This window comes from Cornus florida, unplaced genomic scaffold (genome assembly GCF_030987335.1).
Source record: "Cornus florida cultivar Cherokee Brave unplaced genomic scaffold, ASM3098733v1 CherokeeBrave_3.0.0_Hap2_Chr06, whole genome shotgun sequence".
NCBI classification, from domain to species: domain Eukaryota; kingdom Viridiplantae; phylum Streptophyta; class Magnoliopsida; order Cornales; family Cornaceae; genus Cornus; species Cornus florida.
The window spans coordinates 66,832,540-66,858,206 of NW_026775576.1; the positions used below are offsets into that span (position 1 = coordinate 66,832,540).

The 25,667-nt window shown below is 36.2% G+C and overlaps 1 protein-coding gene across 1 annotated transcript; it reads right to left on the reverse strand.

Annotated features, from left to right (window-relative positions):
- Nucleotides 1-6,343: 6,343 nt before the first annotated feature.
- LOC132314249 (uncharacterized) lies at nucleotides 6,344-10,023 on the reverse strand. Its single transcript, XM_059813134.1, has 5 exons — nucleotides 9,284-10,023; nucleotides 7,763-9,211; nucleotides 7,370-7,678; nucleotides 7,196-7,283; nucleotides 6,344-7,105 (listed from the first exon to the last, which is right to left on the reverse strand). Exons 1-5 carry the CDS (start codon nucleotides 10,021-10,023, stop codon nucleotides 6,344-6,346), a joined length of 3,348 nt encoding a protein of 1,115 aa, XP_059669117.1.
- Between the last annotated feature and the right edge of the window lie 15,644 nt (nucleotides 10,024-25,667).

The window sequence follows — 25,667 nt, forward strand, 5'->3', positions numbered from 1 at the left end:
TTAAGGACAGAGCTTTATTCTGTCCCAATTGAGCATTAGGGACAAAGTTTTATTCTGTCCCAATTGAGCATTAGGGACGGAATTAAATTGATGTATTTTTTTTTTTTTTTTGGCGCCTCGGACTCTTTCACATCTGTTCTTATTTCCCATCCGCTGCTGACAACCTGAAACTCCTCTACCTTTGATCAGTGATTTGATTCATATCTTCATCCATTCATAATCTGCATTCATAATCTGCCTGCTATATATATTCATAATCTGCATTCATAATCTGCCTGTTATATATATTCATAATCTGCTTCTACACAAACTAAAGTTAATGTCAATATATAATTAAAATATATATAGGTTGTTTAAATTACACTTCTAGCAATTCTAAAAACTGTACCAAAAAAACATCATATGTAATCCCAAAAAAATTAGTTTCTAATCAAAAACTTTCTTAGCCTTACACTTGACTTTCTTATACTGCCTTTGGAAGAGGTGCAGCAGATGCCACCTATTTGTGTACCTAGCTATTAGGAAATGCTATCAAAAACTTAGTTTCTAAACTTCAATGTCTGAAATCATTGATCATGTATTGCAGGCTCGGATTGAAATGGTTGGTACGGATGACCAAATGCCCCAAACATTGGTGGCTGAGGACTATTCAATAGACAGCCAAATGGTCCATAAGTTGAAGGCTGTTGCTGCTGCTGTGGGCTACCAAACGAAGGTCGATGCGTGCCAAATTGTGTGAACATAAGTTGAGAAGACATTCTGTTTTGATTCTCTGCAAGACTAGCCACAGTTGCCTTCAAATCATTTATGGAATCTTCAGCTCTATCAGCCCTCCTCCTCTCAGCTTCTAATTCTGCCACCAATTCTGCAATATTGGCATTCCTTTTATGTCCTCGTGGAGCCTTCTTTCCATGACCAAACCCGCGGAAATAAGTACCTTTTCCTTTTCCAAGACAATTCTCTAATATCTGCTCATCCACTGGAATTGGACTACTAGCATCCACATTAATAAATTCCTTTGATTGGGCAACCATATTATCCTGTATTTTGAAATGTCAATGAAGTATTTTAATAGAGAAATTGATGCAACCTAGATAAGTAATAATTTATATTGCTTTCATCAGGAAAACCAATTTTATTTTGGAATTAAGGCAAAACTGAAGCACTCTTAACTTTAAGGATGATGAGAATTTTAGTTCAAATAATTGAAAAGAGTGATAAGTTTGCTATGCAATGGTAAAAATTCCTCCAGTAACAACATCACTAACACAAAAACAGAGTTACACAAACACAAAGAGGTCAATTATGGCAAAAAAATTAAAGGCCTAAGTCACTGTTTATTTGATTCATGGGTTGTGTCTTTACTAAATATAATATGCAAGGTTCTGCCAAACTGCAGGCTACATCTATACCCACTAGTAAACACATTTAAGAGAAAAAAGACCTAAATAAATCAAATAGGTAAGCATACCATTATTTGAGAAAATAAAGAATACCATATTCAATTACTTAAATGTTATAAAAAAGAGAATTACAAATAGCAGGACCTAAAGATAAATGGACATAGGACGACATTTTTCATATCTATACAACAAGATGAGAAGAAGACTTTAGAGCATCAAAATTTAAAGCATTATCTCTGAAAGTGAATCAATATTTTTCAATATAATTCCCTCCACATTTTCCAAGTCAGAAATCATTTAGTAATAGCAATTTTCAACTACAACAACTGCAAAAGAAAAAACCTTTTGTTAAGTCTTCCATACAGTTATTAGGCAAGTAAAACCATTGGTTTCATGGAAAAAAAAAAATTGTGTAAATAATATTATTGCATTTTCCTTTTTTAAGAAGAATGGATGAATCAATTATAATTAAAGATAAAAACAATATTAGAATCTTTTTATATCAAACATTGCCAAAGCCCCACATTCAAAACAACCTTGACAATTTCCAAAAGAGCTAAGATCTCAGCCTAAATAGCAATTTGGTGTCATCCAGCATAGAGAACCCAAGTATCTAATTTATCAAAGTGAAAGCTAATTAACAATCTTGCATTATCCTGAGCTAGAGTATACAGTATATACATATTTGTTGTAAAATGTGAGTGCACTAGAAGACAAGAATGTGTGATGTGTCAATGGGTATTGAGGTCCCTCTATATGCTGGAAAATGTCAGGATAATACTTTCTCTAATGCTATTGGTGGATCTAGCCATCCTTATCCGCTATACTAGGGTTTTTCAGTGTGACAAAAAGTTGGTATAAAGCATCCTTATAGTAGCCTGCAAAAAAGAGAGCCAAGAGAGGAATATTGAGCTAAAATAGGCTGCATTGCAAAAGGGGCTCGAAGCTGAATATAGTGAGTGTTTAATGGGTGATTTCAGGTTTATCCAAGTCTATTTTATTCACTGAAATCCTCATAAAGAAGCTGTAGATGTGTTGAACAGAAAGGAGGGCTTGTGTTGCTGATTTTCTGGTGTAAAAGAGTGATTCAGAGCCTCAACATCTATGAAGGACAGTTCAGAGGTTTGTACAGGTTAAGGCAAGTATATTCTATCTATTTAAAGCTGCAAAAAACCTGTTCTTAAGCATATAAGTGCTGTAGCTAAATTTGAGGTCCCATTCTTTTTTATTGTTGCTGATTTTTGGTTTAAGTAACAGAACTGAGTTATATATATACAAATCATGGTGTGAGTTGATTGTGTACCCTTGGAACATGATTGTGTTAATGATTATAAGCTGTTGAAGTTGGTTTATTTCCTAAAAAGTGGTCAGTGCTTGTTTTGACATCTTAAACCTCATAAGCAAGGGTTTTAAGCTTAATACACTAAGATCACAAAACTAAAATTAAAGTGTTATGCCTCAGTTAGTGTGTTCTACATCAGAGCATATGTGTAATGATGGTTCTAGTTTGTGAGAACTCAATTCAGGCCTGAGATTATACGAAATTCCAGAAATACACTTCAGTCAAGCAATTCTGCAGAAACTGTAGCTGAGGACAGTTTGTGAGCTATTTCTTGAATATTAATTGCTGTGTTCGAGTGGTGGTTAATCTGAGCAAGTGTAAGGTGAGGAAACAGAGCCGTGGACCTAAGCTTTCAGAGGTGTCTAGGCAAAATACCAGTTTTACCCCTTCATATTAATGTTAATTCAATGCTGTTGTTTTGAGCCTGCTGTGAGTTTTTCAGTTCTGTTTGTGAGCTGCAAATTGATTTACCTTGCTGCTTTAAGAATTTTTTATGCACCAGCAAGTGTATTTTATGAAGACAAAGCTGTGACAACTGTTGGTGGTACAGGACTGAAATTGAATTAGTGCTATACGCACACAAAACCCTAAAAGCTAGGGTTAGTTGAGTTCAAGCCATTTGAGTGTTGTGATTTACATAAAATTGTTTCTCCCTATGTTGATTTTGTTTTCCCAAGCCCTCTATAATTTTGGGACTGAGACTTAAAAGGCTAACAAAGAGTCTGCAACTTTGACCCTTAAAGTTTAAATAATATTAGTGTCAACAATGCTCTGAAAAATGTGTGCAAGAGAGAGAGAGAGAGAGACTTTTTTACTGGACCCCTTCAACAGGAGGGTATATTCTTCCCAGAGAGTTGGTGTATAAAATGATTAGATATGAATTTTTGACACTTGGACTTAATGGTTTCTATCTTTATCTGAAGTGAGCCCTTTTCAAGGGAAGAGACTAAAAAGGCACCAAACTAGCTTGGAAAGTGGGGGATAGGGTAGAGGGATGAGGCTATGAATAGACTGATGGAATGAGGGCTTTTCACTTTGATTAAATGAAAGAGGCTTTTACATATTCTCCCTTGCAAGTTGAGAAAGTATTTTATTAAAAGACGCAACACACAACTAGCCAAGCTTGAAACAATAATTCAGAAAAGCTATACACAAAATCAATTAATTTATAATTAATTAAATTTAAGTCAAGTCAAATTTAAAAGTATAGAGAATCAAATAGGAACAAATAATACAAAACATTAACAGAATCAAAACAGATTCACAACTATTTGTATTCATAAAGTTTGCCAGCAAAGCAAGTGGAAGCAAATTTACCGACAAGGGCAGTTAATTCAAACCAATACTAGATATTGTGTATGCCCAAATGCATTACCAACAAGCAAATTTACAATTAATCTCCACATCCAAACACAAATAATCTATGTCCAGTACACTGAAAAAGTAACACATGATATAACTTGCTATCTAGTTAACTCTTTCAGTTATCATTTATGACTGAAGATGGTCAAAATAATTCTCGAAATAGTACAAATTAGGGACAAAGAAATATGCAGTCATAACATAACCACAGTATGTTCTTTGGGGAAAAAGTCAATGCAATTTTTATCTAAGCCAATGTTCAAATTATATAACTAGTCTAGTGATTCTATACACAACTTCAAAGTTGTACACTAAACACCTACTAAGCCCATGTTCAAATTATATAACCAGACCAATGCTTTTCAAATGAAGCAAGTACCCTTGTTTGTTGATCATATTGGATCACTTACCCAAAAAAAAATATTTATAGAAAAACAAAAATCATTCCCATATTTCCCAGCCACTTCTAAGTTTTAACAACAGAGAAGATTTCTAGGGATAAGGGGTGACACGGAGATTAATATTAAAATGTCACACCTAGATTTATGAAAAAAAAAATCAAAACTCCTAATCATTATTATATATATGTGCATGCAGAGAGATAGAGAAATAGAGAAGACCATGAAAATTGGCGAATCTTCATGTTAAGTTAGATGATTTAACTTCTATGAAAAAAAAAAAAAAAAGATTTCATAACTTACATATGCTTTGCGAGCATCATCATTAGTCCATCCAGTCCCTTCCTTGAAATGTGCATTCTTGTACATTTTGATGGCAGGTCCTACGATACGATCCTCATTCTCTTCATCACTATCTTCATCATTTAAAGTAGCTTCCTTTTGTTTCTTCATTAATTATTTTTATATATTATAAGGTATGGTTGTTGAAAGAAAAAAAAATAAAGAAATCTAAGTATAGTGTTAGATATTACATACCTCTTCATAATGCATTTTGGCAAACGACTTTGACCCAGCATAATGTATCACATCATTCTTTGACCTGTTTTCTTTGTTCTGGGCACTAATTTCCTACAAAATAATTGAAAAATGATACAACAAATGAAGGAAAGAATGAAACGTTGAAATCTTTGGAAAACGATATAAATAGAAAAAAATGTAGTAAACTTAACTTGAAAATTTTTTGACATCCACCTATTGCACAAGATCTGCCAGTCCTCGTAAGTTACTTCAGGATGTGTGTTGCGGCGTGCACTTTCTTCTGTTTCGAATTGGTTAAAATGTTCTTTCAAACGGTACCTATACTTCCTATGAGCAATGGCTAATGCGTTATCTGCGCATTCCTTAGCTTTTGAATCCTTTTCACAATCAACTCCGAATTCTTCCTGTAGTTTTTCACATGAATAAGCCATAAATAAATATCATTTTAAAGAAGGAAAAATAACAGAATCCTGATTTTGGAAAGATAAAAAAGGAAAAATTACAAATTATTTTTCATATCATCTAAATATACAAAGAAATCCCACACAAAGATATGCATTAATTAAGGCAAACCTTTATTTTACAATATAAGAACTGTTTATGAGATTTCGGAATCTTCAGCCAATTGTTATAGCATAGTGGAATGTAATCACGAGCAATGATCCCAAGCTCCTTCTCCCATAAATCTGAATGTTCCTCCACCGGTTTTGAATAATCGTCGTTAAACTTAATCGGAATGATACCCCCATTGTATTTTTTGATTTTATATTTTTTTTTGTTTACAGCTTTTCCACGCTTCGGGAATTCTCTTGAAGAACCTGAAAAATAAAAGACATGAAAGTAACTTGTAAAAGTATTTTGAGACCTACTTTTAGTAAATTCAAAGACCAAGTGTAGTAAATGTAAAGATTAGAAAATATCACCTTCCACTATTGGTTGTGGCTGGGACGATGCAGGAGCATTTTGGGTGAGTTCATTGTTAGATCTCAAAGAGCGACGAGGTTCATTGGATGCCATGGTATATTACAGCAAAAGGCGAATAAAATCTTTATAACGAATCAAAAAATCGATAGATTAGAGAGTAACAATTAAGTAAGAGGGAGAAGTATTAAAATAACAAGACAACAGAAAATTAATATAAAGAAAAATAATAGATAATGTGAATGTAAAAAAAGAAGTAATAATAAGACAAAAAGATAAAAACAATACATATTCTAAAACTTAATGTTCAAGTACTGAAGACAATTTAACTTCAAATTTGCATGTGTTCAACAAAAAATGAATAAAAATAAAACTCATCACATGTCATCCAAATCAGTATCATCTTCACTAAGCAATTCTTCTTCCTCGTCTGAATTGTCTTCAATGGAGATTTCATCATTGTCTTCAAGAAAGTCAAATTCATAACATGATTCTTGACTAGTTTTAAGAATTATTTCAGCATCAATACTTTCAACCTCCAAGCCATCCCTATTCAAAGGGAGTGGATCCATGTCAAAGTTTGCCGCCTCAATAACCCTATCCACAATACATGGTTCACCCTCTTGATATGCTGCAGTACACATTTCAGCTGTAAGTTTGCTATCATCCTCCATTTCAGGAACATCATAGGAGCTTCTAAGTGTTATATCTTGAATGACCTCCCACGTCCCTCGTAATTTGCTGTCTTTGACGAAGAAGGCTTGTTTAGCTTGATTAGCCAACACAAAAGGCTCATCTTTGTACCATTTACGGGCTATATTTATGCTCCTAAAATAAGTATCACTCTTAATACCAGTCTTTGTGTTGAACCAATCACATTTAAATAGGACAACCCGCCTTTTCAAAGGGTATTGTAACTCAATGATATCTGTCAAGACGCCATAGTAATCAAGGTCCTCTGTTTTGACTAACACACCACTATTTTGTGTTCTTCGATTTCTCTCCCTTTCCTTTGTATGGAACCTAACTCCGTTTACAATGCAACCAGAATATCGATGTATCCGAGATTCAGGTCCACACGCTAATGAATAAAGGTCATCATTAATTGTTGACTTGTTATGATAACGCTCTTCCTTTATCTATGAAAAATTTGTAGAGTGTTAAACTAATGCACAAGGACACAACATCTAAAAGAAATGGTAGGTATGTCAAGCACATTATAGACTTACCAGTGTTTCCAACCATCTGGGAAATTCTTTTGCGTGTCTGGATTGTACATTAACCGTATTTTCTTGCTCAAGTGTAGCCTTGTGTGCACTAAATAATTATGTGATATTAATATATGCATTTTATAATTTACAAGTAGATAATTTAAAAAAAAAAAAATACAATATATAACTTACAGTGCGTATGACTCAATTTCTGGACAATTATTTAACACGTAGAATCGAGCCTTTTGTATGCTTGCAATGTCAAGTATTTCTAAACTTCCAGACCCTAAAGGACGAACCACTTGCCTTAGCTGTGAAAAAGTGGACCAATTGGTACGATAGTCGCCCTCGTGATTTCTTTCTTCTCGATTAAATCGTGTCTCAATCCTTTGAAGAAACCTTGAGCAAAATGTAACACATTCATTGTCCACATAAGCTTCGGCAATGGACCCTTCAGGACGTGCCTTATTACGCACATAAGACTTAAGAGTATGTAAAAACCTGCATACACATCAAAATACTTATACATAATTAAATATCATGTAATGCCCCCAAAACATTTTATTTATTAGAAATATACATTACCTTTCAATGGGATACATCCACCGATATTGGGCAGGTCCTGCGATGATAGCCTCACGTGGCAAATGCATAGCTAAGTGCACCATTATGTCAAAAAATGATGGAGGAAATATCATCTCTAACTTGCATATTATAACAACAATGTCCCTTTCTAATGCCTCTAAGACATCCATTTTAAGGGTCCGACAACACATCTCCTTAAAGAATAAACCAAGCTCTGCTATCGCATTACAAATATCAACGGGTAACAATCCCCGTATAGCTAGAGGGAGGAGACGCTGTAAGAGAACATGTGAATCATGACTTTTCAATCCAGATATCTTACATTCATTGACATTGACACAACGGCTTATGTTCGACGCATAACCATCTGGGAATTTCACCGACTTTAACCAATCACACAATTGCCTTTTTTCATCCTTTGACAATGTGTAACGCGCAGGTGGCATCTCAAATTTCTCACCATTACGCCTAAGATGAAGCTCTTTTCTAATACCCATTTCTTCTAAATCCATCTGACTTTTGAACGTATCTTTCGTCTTTCCTTCAATGTTCATTAATGTCCCCAATACGTTATCACATTTGTTTTTCTCTATGTGCATAACATCCAAGTTGTGCCGCAACAAAAGCGTTCTCCAATAAGGCAATTCAAAGAATATACTCTTTTTTGTCCAATTAAGTTCCTCCTTCCCACGAGTCCGCTTCTTATTGTTTGGTCCTTTTCCGAATCTAACCTCGGGTATGGGATTAAGTTGTTCTAGAATATCATCACCAGTCAACTGCTTTGGTGGCTGTCTTTCTTCCTTCTCACCATTAAATTGCTTATAACGCTTCCTATAAGCGTGTTCGGATGACAAAAAAATACGAGCTCCCAAGTAACATATCTTCTTTCCATGACTCAAATAACAAGAACATGTGTGTTTGTTACAATTTGGACATGCCATATAACCCTTTGTCATCCATCCGGATGTCATCGCATAGGCGGGAAAATCATGTATAGTCCAAATCAACCCCGCATGCATGTTAAAGTGAGATTTGCTATAGGCATCATATGTTATCACACCATCCATCCACAATTCTTTCAACTCATCGATCAACGGTCGCAGGTACACATCAATGTCATTACCAGGTGATTTAGGACCAGGAATAAGCAATGACATAAACATATATGGTTCCTTCATACATATCCAAGGTGGCAAATTGTAAGGCACAATAATTACAGGCCACATACTATAAGCATTGCTCATGTTACTAAATGGATTAAAACCATCACATGCTAACCCGAGACGAACATTACGAGGATCGGCAGCAAACCAACTATGCTTATTGTCAAATTCCTCCCAAGCTTTTGAATCAGCTGGATGTCTTAACACATTTGTCTCTTTGACGCGTTTCTCCTTATGCCACCGCATGTCTACGGCTGTATCCCTTGACATAAACAATTGTTGAAGCCTGTGTTTCAAAGGAAAGCATCATAGAACTTTTTGAGGAATTTTCTTACCTTTACCTTCGCGAGATTTATACCTTGACTCACCACACTGTGGACAACATTCTTTACCTTCATTCTCCTTCCAGAATAGAGCACAATCATTTTTACATGCATGGATGGAATCGTATCCGAGACCCAAGTCACGTAACAAGCTTTTAGTCTCGTAATATGACTTTGGCAACGTGTTGTCATCAGGAAACAACTCCTCTTTTAGCAACTTAAGCAACATGTCAAAACTTTTGTTGGTCATTCGGCCTACAACTTTTATATGGAACAACTTTAATATTGCTGACAACTTAGAGTTTTTCTGACAACCTGGCCACAATTCACATTGTGCGTCATTTAGCAATTTCTTAAATCTTTCGTCTCCCACATCAACTTCAAGTGGATCTTCTGCTTGTTCTGCATTAGTGAATGTTCCCATTCGTACATTATCCAGCAGTTCAAATACATTGTCTTCGTTTCCACGTCCCTCATCGGCATTATCCCCATTGTCGGTATTAACATCATATTCTGTATTAACAGTACTAGTGATGTTAACAGTACCCTCCCCGTGCCATATCCAATTAGTATACGACTTGTACATCCCACACTGAAATAGATGTTTTTCAACCTCCTTAATTGGCTTATACACAGTATTTTTGCACAAACGACACGGATATCTGATCCTACCCTGCCCATCTTTATGTCTGTTAGCCAACTTTATGAAGTTTCTTATGCCTCTATTGTACCCTTCACTACCCCTAGCATGATGATGAATCCAAGACTTATCCATGTAACTGGTTCATCAAAAACAAAATCAATTATTGATGCATATTGAATATATATGTGTATGTATAACTCTTTCAATTTCCTCATCCATGGTCCTATCCCATTAAATAGAAACATGAATAATGTATTAAAATAGATGCAATTGTGTGGAAATACATTTATTAATTTTTAACACATTATTTTGTATTTCAATTATGTCGAAATGTGTTATAAACATATATATATGTAAGGAACAACTTTATTTTGAACACATTATGTACAAGTATGTTCAGGACAAAAAATGTTATAGCCTCCCAAACAACCAAAAAATGAAGGAACATAATAATTATTATTTTTCCTAAATATAATATCTACCCGGATTAAATTCAAACATATTTATAAGAGAACCTTTCATTTAAACAAATTAAATTGAAGAAAACAATGAAGCTTAAAAATAACATCAATCAAAACATGAACAAACAATTCCGTATAAAATACAAAACAGAATCATATAGTTCTGTCCACAGATTCAACTATATATCACAATGTTAAGACGAAGCCAAAACCTAAGAGATCAAAAACAAAAGCCTCATTTCCTAGCACTTCATTATCTAGATGTGAACTAATTTCTAATGAAAAATCACTAAATCTGAACCAAAAGGAGGATAAAACAACACTATTTAGTTCAAATCCAAAGCTAAACAAAACCACATGTATATAGAAACAAGATATTCAAAAAAAGAAAAGAAAAAAAGAAGTAGACTTAAAATCTAATCAAAACACATGGAGACAAATTTACCGAAACAAATAGAACAGGAAATTAAGAAATCACAAGACATTGAAAATTGGACTGCTTAATTACAAAATCACAAGATCACCTAATTTACATCCCATGTGGGACAGAACACATCTACGCAACATAAAAAATGGTGTCTTTGGGTTTGCTTTTTTACTTCTAAATTTTGGTATGAATTCTGATCAGTATACTCGTAGTCTTGTATAAAAGTAAAATTTGGAAATTGAGCAAAGGTGATCTATGTACCCGCTCTAGGTCAATTTCATATTGGAGAATCCAATTATGTATAAAGCCTTGAAACTTCCAATAGTTGAAAGAATTAACATGACTACAATTGTGTCCAGGAATATAAAAAAAAAAAAAAAAAAAATCTATTATAGCCTCCCAAACAACCAGAAAATGAAGGAACATAATAATTATTTTTTTTCCTAAAGATAATTTTTTCCCAGATTTAATTCAAACAAGTTTTTATTTTTGGGCAACACATGAACAGATCTGTATAGAATACAAAACAAAATCATAGAGTTTTGTCCATAACTTCAACTATATATCACAATGTTAGACGAAACCAAAACCTAAGAGACCAAAAACAAAAGCCCCATTTCCTAGTACTTCATTATCTAGATGTGAACTAATACAAATACTCACACACACACACATATATGTATATATAAGGCCATAAAAAACATGTGTGTTAAATCTATTGAACTGGTTTCTTTTATTTTTTGAACAAAGCACATTGAGTTAGATATAAAAATACTCAACAAATTACACCATACACACAAAACAATAAATAAAGAGATAACTCTAGCCTCACCAAGCCAAAAAGCAAATATACAAATCTAAAAAGCAACGGGAAAAAAAAATTAAATATAGAAAATAAAATACATTTACAACACCCGTAGAAGAGTAAGTAGTGACACTGAACTTCTAGTCGCTCTGGTAATCCTTATAGAGAAGATCTACAGCACGAAGCAAAGAAGCAAATGATAGAAAACATTCCAAGCTATCAATCCAATCAACTGAGACAAATGGATGGGGTATTCCAAAAATATAAAGGATGGGCACTTTATGCGTTCAACTAAACATTTTGAGCTAATGCAAAATTTACAAATCCATTGAATTGATAACATTTTTGGCTGCTCAAGTGGATCAGTAATGCTGGGGATTAGAGATTTTCTTAAATACACAATACACAAGTGTTGCATTCTATAACAATTGGTTACCAAAAAATTGTTAAAATAGCTCAGTAATCTTTTGAAAAATAAAGCTTGAATTTGGTATTTTTAAAACTGTAAGATTAGCAATACAAAATAATAGGGATCATCGAGTCACTTGTTGAATTTAAAGTATTATAGGAAAAAAAATCCCCAAGAAACAATTTAGTGACAAATAACAATTTAATAAATAGCTAGTGAGTCAAGCATAATTAGGGAAAAAGTCCCAGATATTGGATCAATTTGCGGTGACCTGGGAGGCACTCTCCTAGTTGGTGTGACTTTCAGCACCACTCTAACCAATTCGTGCGCACCAAGACAGGGCGTGACACCTTCTCCTTGTCAGATAAATATATATATATATATATACATATATTTTTTTATATAATACTAACTAAAAAATGAAAGAAGAAAAAAAAAACAAAAACAAACAAACAAAACAAAACCCTCTCTTAAACATCTTGTGAAGCTAGAACCAAGTCTGCAGAACTGGAAAAGGCAAAGTGATGGATTAAGCTGTACAGTTTCAAAATAACATTTGTCCTTGGACACATACTTTGCACTTCTTCTTATCTACATGATACACTCTAGTTATCAAAAAAAAAAAAAAAATTGTTTTGTTTTGTTGGCTATAGTTATCAATTAATTAGCTTTACAGCTAACTTGCACTCTACTTGTGGATAAGAAGATCAATGGGATATAAAGTCTTGTTTATACATTCTGTTTTCTTGTCCAATAAAACTTTTTAAAAATTTAGTTCCAAAAGAAGATGGATACAACTCAGGCCAATAATTTATAATACTACTAAATTTAGTTTGTTATGATTTTTTTTTTGGAAGATTTTTTTTTTTCCAAAAAAAAAAAAAAAAAACGTTAAAACCCATTAGTACCATTTAGGTTAATGCAAAATTAAAATATTTCCAAAGCCATAAGAAGAATATTCAAAAATGAAAAAGTTGGGTTTGTGAGAAGATGACGGACCTGTTGCAGGGAGTGTCTAGAGTAGGAAAGTGGGTGAGATCAGAATACAAAGAAGGAAGAAGAAGCTTTGTCCACCATTGATGGACTGACTTTGCTGCCTCCCAATTAAAATGAATTAGATGTTCACCCAATTAGACAAAGAAGAAGCCAATAAACTGCAAATTATATATTACTAAGATCAATCAACAAAACCCACAAAAAAGGATCGACTTTCCAGCAAGAAAATTAAATTAATGAAGTAGCTTAGTTTATAGATTGTGCAAAGAATCTACTCTTATACGAATTATGAAATTTTATATTATTCTCAAAGTACGCGAGATATCAGGTTCCTCAATGGATTAAAAAGAAAAAGAAGTGAAGACAATTGTCTATTTTACTTCATAATAGCAATATATAGCATAACTCCTTCAAAATATATATATAAGAAAATTTATTCTATTTTATTTTATATTTTATTTTATTTAATAATTTTTTTTAATAGAAACTCACTCTTATATTCCACTTTTTCTTTTAAGGGATTTAAACCTAGATCTTCTATTTTGAAAGGTAAAAAAGTGCCACTATTTTAAAAGTAAAGTTTATGTTTTGCATTACAATCATATGTTTGAGAAAATTTAGAAAACTTAACTGCAGAAGGAATATATATTTTTAGCCTGGCAATTGGTTGAAGTTTGATTAGAAGTTAGAGGGTAAGTAGGCGACTCCAACAGAAGCTCACACACCAACTGTAGGGCTTCCCACCAACTGGGACATAAAACACGTCTACCATAAGGAAATTCCTAATGTAATACCATAAGAAAATTGAAAATTGAAGTCCAAATTAATGCGCTTAATGTACAATTTGGAAGGATGAGCGCGACAAGAACTTATCTTCTGATTTCAAGTTTTAAAAATCTTCTCCAGCATTCCACAATTCTAAATTAAAATAAAAATTCAAAGAAGACCTTTACAATTCTTCTTTTTTAATTTTTCTGTCTCATTTTCACCAAAAATTTAATATTCAAAGTTAATCATAACTTGATCCTAATCCAAATACAGAGTTCCATGCATGACTACTTACCAAATTAAATATTGATCTTTGAACCCACCCCCCGTTTTCCTTTTTGTTACATTTTTTTTTCCCTTAATTTCGTTTTCAGTACAAATATGGTTGTTAAGCAGTGAACAATAAAGCGAACACTCAAGTTTTGTGCATCTAAAACATTTATGTTAATTATATGCATGTGTATATATGTGTATATAGTGAATGTATACGCAGTTAGGGTTCATTAATTGGGAAATAAGGGAATTAAGGAGTGAAAATTACCGGCGGTGGGATTGATGTTGAAGACGGCAGAGAGTGTTAGAGGACTCGTCGATAGGAGAGCAGAGGATATCAAGAAAGATCGTTTCTGGCTGCTGTTGCTGTTGGGCTCTTCAAGACCTCCATGTTGATACCCACTTTTGCGAAAGAGAAAATTAGTTCGCAATGACTTGAATTGAAAAGAAAGAGATCGATATTGGGGAAGACCATACAAGTTTTTCAGCACTAGATGTCATGTAAAGGCAGAGGGATCATCATCGTCTGAGATAGAAGACGGAAGGAGAAGAGCTAGCTAGGGCAATCCTTCAGAAAGAGGGCAGAACAAGTTTAATATAATTGAGAGGGTTCTGCGCAAGTGTCTCCCTTGTGGGCAAAATATATATATGCTAATTGACCGAAACTACGTCGTTTTAGAAGGATAGTTTTGTAAAATTACCTGGTAAGTAATCAAGGACGGTACGTTTACCGTCCCAAAAGGCCATTTTCATAATTTTTTTTATTAAAAAAAATATAAATATGGCGCTAAATTTTCGCGCTAACAAATTGGAGAGGGGGGAATTTTTTTTTTTTTTTGTTGGTATTTTAGGCTTTTTTGGGTAATTTGGGACAAACTGCCCCTTCCGTCCCAAATAAACTACCTTTTTGGGACAAATTTGAAACTGTCCCTAATTGTCCGTCCCTGTTGCCCAGAATTCTTGTAGTGCCTCTAGAGCTCTGGAAATCCTCCCCCAAACAGAGGGTTCTTTATTTTCTCAGTTTTTGTGCATTAGGGGAGAGAAGGATTTTATAACGAGTAAAGGTTCGACCAGATTATCTTTGTAGACACTAAAATTTAGTGGGCTTTGGTTTTAACGAATGGACCCATTAAATATAGGCCTAATGTTTAAATAAATTATTTAATTTACCAGGCTTGGTTCACTTAAATTATTTAATTAGCTCAGCTCAGATAATTAAATGAAACGATAATTATTCCTAATAAAATATATTTGAATAATTATCTTTAAGGATAATTATCACAATATAACCGGCCCGACCCAGTTATAGTTTTATCCTTATCAGGAGATGACACGTGTCATCATCCTATTAATCCAAGAAACCTAGAAATAGAGGCTTGGAGGAAGAAAAAAAGGGGGAGAGGATTCAAAATTCAGAAGTCTACAAATTCAAACACAAATTCAGAATTCAGAAGTTCAGAGACTCAGAAATCCAGAGACTCAGAATTCAGACACAAATTCAGAATCGAAACCCAAAAGCGAAGAACATCAAGCACATCCAACAACGTGCCGTTCTTCATCAAATTCCATAGTGATTCAAGAACAAGCTCGTGTAGCCCTTGGATCCAACCAACCAAAGATAAGGAGATCGAATCAGAGGACCATTCTTTTTTTGTAAAAGATATTACAAAGGACTGTACTCCACATTCATAAATTAATAAAATTCTATTTTGCTCCATATTTTGTTTCTATTGCAGACTTACAAAATTTGTGTGTACAAATTTGTGGCATGCCCGGTGGGACCACCTTTGCCTCTCATCTCTTTCTCTTACCATCAAGTTTCTTCTCTATCAGATTCTATGGCTCCCCCTAAGATTCAGACAGACAAGAAAGCCCAAAAGAACATCGCTATTACAAAGGTCGACGCTAAAGCAACCATGAAAAGTGGCACGAAGACCAAATTAAGCGATGGAAGTACCTTGACGGGCCCTGTGACACGTAGCAAGTCCCAGGCGATGGCGTCATTCAAACTTCAGCAAGATGTGGTGAAAACTAATCCTGCAACACCGGCGACCGTGAAAACTCAACATGTCAAAAACCTTGACATTGTTCCAGAGGAGGCTCCACCACCAGATTCACTTCGTTCTATCTATGATGCTCACTCTAGTGTCGGTTCACCCCCAGAGTCACCACGTCAGACTTCGGAGCAATCAATCACTTCAAGGAACGTGGATTCTCAAGGCCTATCATACTCAGATGTGGTTGCTGCTATGATGACTGGAGCTGCTACGGTGGAGGAACAACTAGCAACTATGGCTCATTCCATTGAGAACCTTTGATACCCCTCGGATCCGAGACACGGGTTGATCAGGCCCAGGCCCAAACCCGAGGGAATATCAAACAATTAATATTTTATAACGAACACGGAATACAAAATGAATTAAGAAATGAAAGTTTAAAGCTGAAAAGAGAACTAAAAGATAATCCTTAAATAATTAAATACTTAAATCTGATAAACCAAATATCCATAATTTGAACAACTCGGGAATCCATCTCTAGTGGACCCCTAATAAAAATCTCACACTGAATGAAAGTAAAATGAAAGATAAAATCCAAATCCAAGATCTGGAAAGAAACCCTACATCGTCGGTAGAATGGAAGATCGTCTCTGCTCAGCACGAACAAGCTCAAGCCTGGAACTGACGTACACCTGAAAAATAGGAGCGGGTCAGGCCCACGAACAAGTTCTAACCAATTACAATCCAAGCAGAGACTCGATACGAATGTACATACTAAATAGTTCAACAATAACTAATAATCCGTACATAAATATATCCACACTACTGGACTCTCGCCAGGCCATGAAGGGGGTCTCAACCTGGATAGAAGGCATCACACAATACGCACCTGAGTGGGCATGAGTACCTAAACCTAAACAGGGTATACCTCAACCTTCACAGTCAGCTACACATCCAACTGCATATACGCACCCTAACCGTCGACACTGAGACTCAAGCTCATGACACGGTAACATAAAAATATATCTAAACTCCGTTCCTAACCATCCACAAGAAATCCAGTAAGTCACTCGGCGTATTCAACCGTACCGACTTATATATATAAGGAGGATTGTATTTTATAACCCGTGCCCTTACTCCAAAATAGGTAGGACTTAGCAATTTGAGCTAATCCAAACCTAGTATGTCACCGTCCCATACCGGTACATACAATCCAATCCGTCTGATAGTTGATAAAGCATATACAAATACATAACAATATCAACGAGTCCATATCAAGCATATCAGAATGCAGTAACAACCGTTCTTGAATAGTCCCAACAAATTGATTAACATTGGAAACATAAATATCAATATTAATTACTCTATTCCACGCATTTAAATAATTTATAAATGTCAAAACCAACAATTCCAACCTAACCATGTTAGAATAGATTAACCATCATGCTTTAATAAATCCAACCACTGATTAAGTACTAACAGTATCAGTGTCAAAACCCACAGTTCCAAACTAAGCACATTAAAGTATACTAGAAAAACATGCTTAATTAATCCAACAATAAGCCGTTACCTGATCACCCACAGGACTGGGTCTGTAAATATAAGTTTATTCCCGGTATCCATAATTAACAGAGCTTAAACAAATGTTATAATATTTATTTCCATGGCATGCATAATAAATCTAGACAATTTATCATACTATTAAGCTCCTATTCAACACAATTGACGAATTAAATGTTAAGTTTAATCATCAATTAATCTTTAGCAAAAATACAGATTCCTTGTATGTAGGTATACTCTAAGAATTTGTAATTAGCAGTGCACAAACTCTCACAAGAAATTTTACATTATAATCTGGAAGTTAGAAACTCCAAACCCACACAAGTCTGCAAGACATTCGTAATTAACTCCATGTAATCCTAACGATTAATGCTTTGTGTCCAATTCTATGTTAATCCGATCTTTGCATATTTATGTTTACTCTAGACCACTCCTAAACCATCCATTACAGTATTTATTCTCCACTAAAACATATTAAAACAATCACTAGGAAGCCTAATCACTGAAAATTGGAAAAACAACCAACAGACCCAAAAACCCACGAATAAATAACCTGGAGCCGGCTCCAGAATATTGGAGCCGCCTCCAATGGCCCTGGAGCCGGCTCCTAGACCATTGGAGCTGCCTTCAGTCCAAGGAGAGCCGGCTCCAATCCAATAGGAGCCGGCTCTCTCCCTCCTCTTCTTCGTGTTCTCCTCCCCGGTCGCCGTTTACGCCTTTGATACTTCACAGTATAGGTTTTCAGAGAGTTTAACTTAATCCCAGAAGATTCCAACCCTTAATTCAGTCCTTATTATGCTACTAATATGGATTAAACCAAGAATTAAACAAGAAAGTTCAAAGTTTAAACAGTTTACAATTTTAAAACAAATTCAGTTTCAGTGAAACTCTGAACATGAAACAGCTAACGTTTTTATTTTTTTTAAACATGTAATTCATCCTGGAACTATTGAGTATGCAAAGAACATGAGCATAAGGGAGAGAGTAAGGTTAGAACTTGCCTTTGAGATCTTTGTCCACAAATCTCTACGCCGTCTCTAAAGTTCCGATGAAAACCAACGTGAACCCTCTCTGTTCTTCCTTTGTCTCCACAGTCATATAGGTTTTGTTATGTTTCTCAAACCCTAACCAAACATCTAACATATATTTATAGGATTTTACTAAACCCTAAGCCCCAACTGAAAACCTAACCGGCCCATCCAACATACTGAGAAACCTACGACGGCTTACAAACTGATTAAAAGTAAAACCCTACTTATTAAATCAAGACCCTTACCAATTTAAATTTACAATAAATAATTAAATATAACACCATTACAATTAAACACATAATTAATGTAAATAAATCAAATAAATTAATTAAACCCAAAGAAAACAAATAAACCAACCAATTAATTCAAAAAACACAAATAAGACAAGGAAATCAAATAAATAAAAAAAACCAATTAAAACATATTAAAACATAATTCAAAACAATTAATGAACCAAAAACAATTAATGAACAGAAAACAATTAAACAAAATACCGAGACTATCCTTTTGAAAATTAGGGGTATTACAGAACCTCACAAAGACTATTGAAGAAAAGGACTTGCAAATCGCTACACTAATGAATAAATTGGAAGTTCAGACCTTCGGTGAAACACCAATGCCATCCGGGAATCGTGCAACTTTCACACCACCACCGTCTGGGAAACCTACATCTTCCACAGCAATACTAATGGAGAATCCTAATTCTACAGCACAAGGTACTCACAGGGAGAATCCCAAACAGATGCCGGTGACAGAACAAGCGACCAGTCAAAACCAGACGCCGGGGATAGAACAGGCGACTGGTCAAACCAATCATACCTCTTATTCAGTCTCTTCATTATCTGTCGAACAATTGCAAGATATGATAACGAATACAATCCGAGCTCAATATGGTGGTGTCTCACAGAGCACTCTCATGTACTCAAAGCCCTATACAAGGAGAATCGACAGTATGAGAATGCATGTAGGATACCAACCAACGAAGATTCAGCAATTTGACAGAAAAGGTAATCCCAAGCAACATATTGCCCATTTTGTCGAGACTTGTAACAATGCCGGAACAGAGGGGGACTTACTAGTCAAACAGTTTGTCCAGTCCCTTAAAGGAAACGCGTTCGAGTGGTACACTGACCTAAAGTCAGAATCAATTGATAGTTGGGACCAGATGGAACGAGAATTCTTGAACTGGTTCTATAGCACTCGTTGTACTGTTAGTATGATAGAGTTGACTAACACGAAGCAATGGAAGGATGAGCCTGTAATCGACTACATTAATCGGTGGAGAGCCCTCAGTCTTGACTGCAAGGACCGTTTGTCAGAAGTATCTGCTGTGGAGATGTGTATGCAGGGAATGCATTGGGGCCTGCTCTACATTCTGCAAGGCATAAAACCTCGCACATTTGAGGAATTGGCTACGCGTGCCTATGACATGGAGATCAGTATGAAATCCTATGACGGCAAAAGTCCCGTGACTATAGAACCACGCAAAGATAAGAAGGACTGGAAGAAGGGCGACAAGTCATCAAAAAATGCGGCTAAAGATTCAATGGCTATCTCAACCACCCTAATCAAGATATCTGTTAAAGATGACAAGAAGGATGATAAAAAGCCTCGCCAGTTTCAAGAGAGGGAGAGACAGCGTCCTACGCTAAAGGAGTTAGAGAAGAAAGAATACCCCTTCCCCGATTCCGATGTTCCTGGCATCTTGGAATGTTTACTTGAAAGTAAAGTTATAGAACTCCCTGAATGCAAACGTCCTCCAGAGATGGGACGTATCAACGATCCAAAATACTGCAAATATCATCGCATTATCAGTCATCCAATTGAGAAGTGTTTTATCATCAAGGAGGTGGTGATGAATCTGGCAAAACAAGGAAAAATCTTGTTGGATACAGACGAAGTTGTAACTTCAAATCATACTACTGCTACTTTGACAACCTCTGTCGTGGAGAGTGCTCGTTCTCAACCTTTAACTTCGGAGGTATCTTGCACAACTATCTAGTTTGGTTCATTGGAACCAATCCCAATCTATATTGGCCAAGGGAGTGTACGTGACATTTCAACATTTGGAAGGGTTTTTCCTCAGAATGATGAAGAAGGATGGACTCTGGTGACAAGAAAGAAACCACGGAAACAACAAGCTGATATTTTTCAGACTAATTATTCTGACAGAGGGCAAATGAAGAAGAAACCCCAATATCACCATAAACAGTCTGGCCATAACAGAAAATGGGTCAAGAAGACACAGTCAACTAAACACACCTCTATAAGCAAAAAGAGTCAGAAGCCTATTACTTTGCAAGAGTTCTTTCCAAAAGGATACCTAAATGACGAAGTTGTAACAACTTACATGCTTTCAACTAAGAAAACAAACCTTAATGATGAGAAGAACGAGGATCAAGATGAAGTCCAGACTGTAGAGAACCATAATACAGCCATCATTGAAAAATTTGATGATGATGAAGTGGTCAGAGGTACGTTTGAGTCATGTTGTGCACCAATTGTTTTCACGGACGAGGATCTTCAGTTGGGTTCGAAGCCGCACAATTGTCCTCTCTTCGTCTCCGGTTACATAAAAGAACGAAGAGTTACTCGTATTCTTGTTGATGGTGGCTCGGTGGTGAATCTAATGCCAAAATTTACGATGAAAAATCTTAGCATCACAATTGATGAGTTATCGCGTAGCCGTATTATTATTCAAGGTTTTAACCAAGGAGGACAGAGAGCTATTGGCATGATTCGGGCAAAGCTAACTATTGGCGAGCTCCAAGCAGAAACCTTATTCCATGTGATTGATGCAAAGACGTCCTACAATTTGTTGTTGGGAAGGCCTTGGATATATAGTAATGGCGTCATTCCATCGACTCTTCATCAGTGCTTCAAATTCTACAAAAATGGCGTACAAACGGTTGTGGCGGATCATAAGCCATTTACAGAGGCAGAATCTCATTTTGCCGATGCCAAGTTCTATATCGATCATGATACACCTTCGGAAGTGCCCATCCCAAGCCTTCCGTCTACACAAGAGATTCAATCTACAAAAGCAAAAGAAGCATTAAGTGATCCACTAGACGTTTCAGTGACAGACATTGTAAATGTAGCTAAAACGCGAGGAGTCTCGATAAAAGCACATCGGACGAAACCTATTTTAAAGTATGTTCCAAAATCTCAGCGACAAGAAGGGCAGGCACCTGTTATCGAGATAATTGAAACTAAGGAATTTAAATTAAAGATGTCACAAACCAAGGAAAAAGAAGATATGTAAAAGCTTAAGGAGAGTTAACTCTTCCTCTCCCTAAGATTCAGAAGTCTTCGCCTTCCAAGTCTCCGTTAAAAGGGTTCGTGCGGCTTTCTTAATCTATGGTTGATCATTTATCACTTCCAAAACAAAGGACCGACGAAGGATTCGATCCTAAAGCATACCAACTCTTGGCTAAGTCGGGGTATGATTTTACAAATCCTGCAAGCCTTGGAAAACTGAATGCTGAGGTCACCGGTGAGAAGGTGCACGGCCTCAATGAGACACAGAAGAAGTTGAAAGATTAAGGGCATAAAATCATTTCACCTAAGTCTGGTCTCGGTTTCGTAACTTCTGAGCCACTTCGAATTCAAATCACAAAGAGGGAAAAGAAGTCAAGCACCTCATACATTGGGTTTGAAGAAGTTGAGGATGAACAAGATCAGCAGACTGGGCATCAAAAATCAGTCTTTGACTGTATAAGAGCTCCATGCGATCGAACATCTGTATTCAACAGGTTGTCAAGCCGAGAATCAAATGTTTCAAGTTCTCATATCAGCAATTTGCCTCGTAACTCTGTTTTTAACAGAATGAGCTTTCATGACCAAGAAAGAAAATCTGTACAACCTCAATCTCGAAAGTCAGTATTTTCTCGAATTGGTACTATCCATGATGCACCACTAAAAAACAGCAAAATTGTGAAGTCAGAAGAAGCTAACATCGACGTGGTGAATAATAGTGAGGTTCAAAGCCTAGTGCCTTTACGAATGAAACGTAAGACAGAGATAGATGTCACCAATGATGTTACATTGAAAGCTCGAAGGCGAACCATTGTATTTACTAATCAATCAGCAGAAGTGGATAGAATAGAAGGCACTGGCGAATCGTCTTGTGTTACTTCATACCACATCACTGTTAAAGAGGAACCTAATTGTGAACAACCAGATGATATCGAGAAAGCTCCACCAATACTAGAATACGGGGGGCAGGCTACTGTTGATCAACTCAAAGAAATCAACTTAGGAACTGACGATCAACCCAAACCAGTTTTTGTTAGTGCATTCCTAAACCCCTCAGAAGAAAATGATTACTTTCAATTATTGTTTGAGTACAAGGATGTCTTTGCTTGGACATACAAAGAGATGCCCGGTCTTGATCCTAAAATTGTAGTGCACAATCTCGCTGTCAAACGTGGGACACGTCCGATTAAGCAGTCTCAACGTTTCTTCCGTCCAGAGCTAGTTCCAAGGATAGAGGAAGAACTCAACAAATTGATTGAAGTAGGGTTTATCCGTGAGGTCAAATATCCAACATGGATTTTGAGCATTGTTCCAGTGAAGAAGAAAAATGGACAGATTCGAATCTGTGTGGACTTTCGTGATTTGAATGTGGCATGCCCAAAAGATGATTTTCCTCTTCTCATCCCTGAGCTCACTGTAGATGCAACCACTGGACATGAAGCTCTCTCTTTTATGGATTGTTACTCTGGGTACAATCAGATAAGAATGACTCTGAGGGACGAGGAGTTAACTGCCTTTCGCACTCCTAAAGGCATATATTGTTACAAAGTTATGCCCTTTGGACTAAAAAATGCGGGAGCAACATACCAGCGCGCTATGCAAAGGATCTTCGACGACATACTCCACAAGATTGTTGAATGTTATGTTGATGACTTGGTGGTTAAGACAAAAGAACGAGGAAATCATTTACAGGATTTACGTACTGTCTTTAATCGCCTTCGAAAATATCAACTTAAGATGAATCCCCTTAAATGTGCATTTGGTGTGACTTCAGGGAAATTCCTGGGATACGTCGTACGTCATCGTGGTATTGAGATTGATCCTAATAAAATTGAGGCCATTCAAAAGATGCCGCCACCAAAGAATTTACGTGAACTTAGAAGTTTACAAGGTCAACTTGCGTTCATTCGTCGGTTCATCTCAAATTTAGCGGGTCGTTGTCAGCCTTTTAACCGACTCCTAAAAAAAGATGTTCCATTTAATTGGGACCAATCATACTAAAATGCTTTTGATAGCATTAAAAAGTACCTTCTCAATTCTCCGGTATTTGGAGCACCGGTACCTGGAAAGCCACTCACACTTTACATTGTTGCGCAAGAAGAATCGATGGGTGCCTTACTTGCTCAGAATAATGAAGAACATAAAGAGAATGCATTGTATTATTTAAGTTGCAGACTCACCCCGACGTAGCGAAATTATCCTCCAATTGAAAAAACATGCCTCGCACTCGTCTTCGCTTCTAAGAAATTGAGGCATTATTTATTGACTCATACGATACATCTTGTTGCAAGGGCAGATCCTCTCAAATATGTCATGTCTAAGCCGGTCCTTTCTGGACGATTGGCGAGGTGGTCAATTTTGTTCAACGAATTTGAAATTATTTATGTGCCACGAAAAGCAGTAAAAGGACAAGTCTTAGCTGATTTCTTAGCTGACCATCCTATTCCAGCCGATTGGGAAATTTCTGAAGATTTTACTGATGAAGAAGTCTTCCTTGTGGACATCCTCCCTCTATGGATGATGTTTTTCGATGGGGCAGCACGATCAGATGGGGCTGGAGCAGGTGTAGTTTTTGTTTCTCCAAAGAGACATGTCATTCCATACTCTTTTGCACTTGCTGAAAACTGCTCAAATAATGTAGCTGAGTATCAAGCCTTGATTATCGGCCTTCAAATGGCGAATGAGATGAACATCACGGACCTCGAAATATATGGAGACTCTAAGTTGGTGATCAACCAACTTCTTAAAGAATATGAGGTTAAGAAAGATGATCTAGTACCGTACCATCGTTACGCCTCTCATTTGTTGGAATGGTTTGATAGCGTCATACTAGAGCACATTCCAAGAAAAGAAAATTGGATAGCTGATGCTTTGGCAAATTTGGCTACAACATTGGCGTTAACTGATGAAGACCTGGTTGATGTTCCTGTATGTCAAAGATGGGTCTTGCCACAAGTCTTGGAGGATAAATTTGAAGAAAGTAATGTGGTTTCTTGTTGGATACAAGAGGAAGAAGACTGGAGAATCCTTATCATTGATTATCTGGAACATGGAAAGCTTCCCGAAGACCTATGCCATAAGACTGAAATACGAAGGCGAGCACCTCGTTTCATCTATTACAACGATACATTGTATAGGCGTTCCTATGAGGGCCTTTTCCTTCGTTGCCTTGGAAATGATGAAGCGACGCATGCAATGAAGGAGGCACATTCTGGGATTTGTGGAGCTCATCAATCTAGTCCAAAGCTGCACTTTCGCGTCAAAAGAATGGGTTATTATTGGCCCACCATGGTCAAAGATTGCTTGGAGTATGCAAAAAGGTGTCAAGCCTGTCAATTCTATGCCAACTTCATACATCAACCACCGGAACCATTACACCCTACTGTGACGTCATGACCGTTCGATGCATGGGGATTAGATGTAGTTGGTCCTTTAGAAAAGTCTTCGAAAGGCCACTTGTATATCTTGGCTGCAACTGATTATTTTTCAAAATGGGCGGAAGCTGCACCCTATAAACATGTGAAAAAGGAAACAGTGGTTGACTTCATTAAGTCCAACATTATTTATCGATATGGTGTCCCTCGATACATCATCACTGATAACGGGATGAATTTTAAAAACAGTTGGGTAACTGACCTTTGTGATAAATTTGGATTCAAACAACGTAAATCCTCTATGTACAATGCCCCTGCAAATGGTCTCGCAGAAGCATTCAATAAGACTCTATGTGAGCTATTGAAGAAAGTAGTCAACCAAAAAAAGCGAGATTGGCATGAGCGAATGGAAGAAGC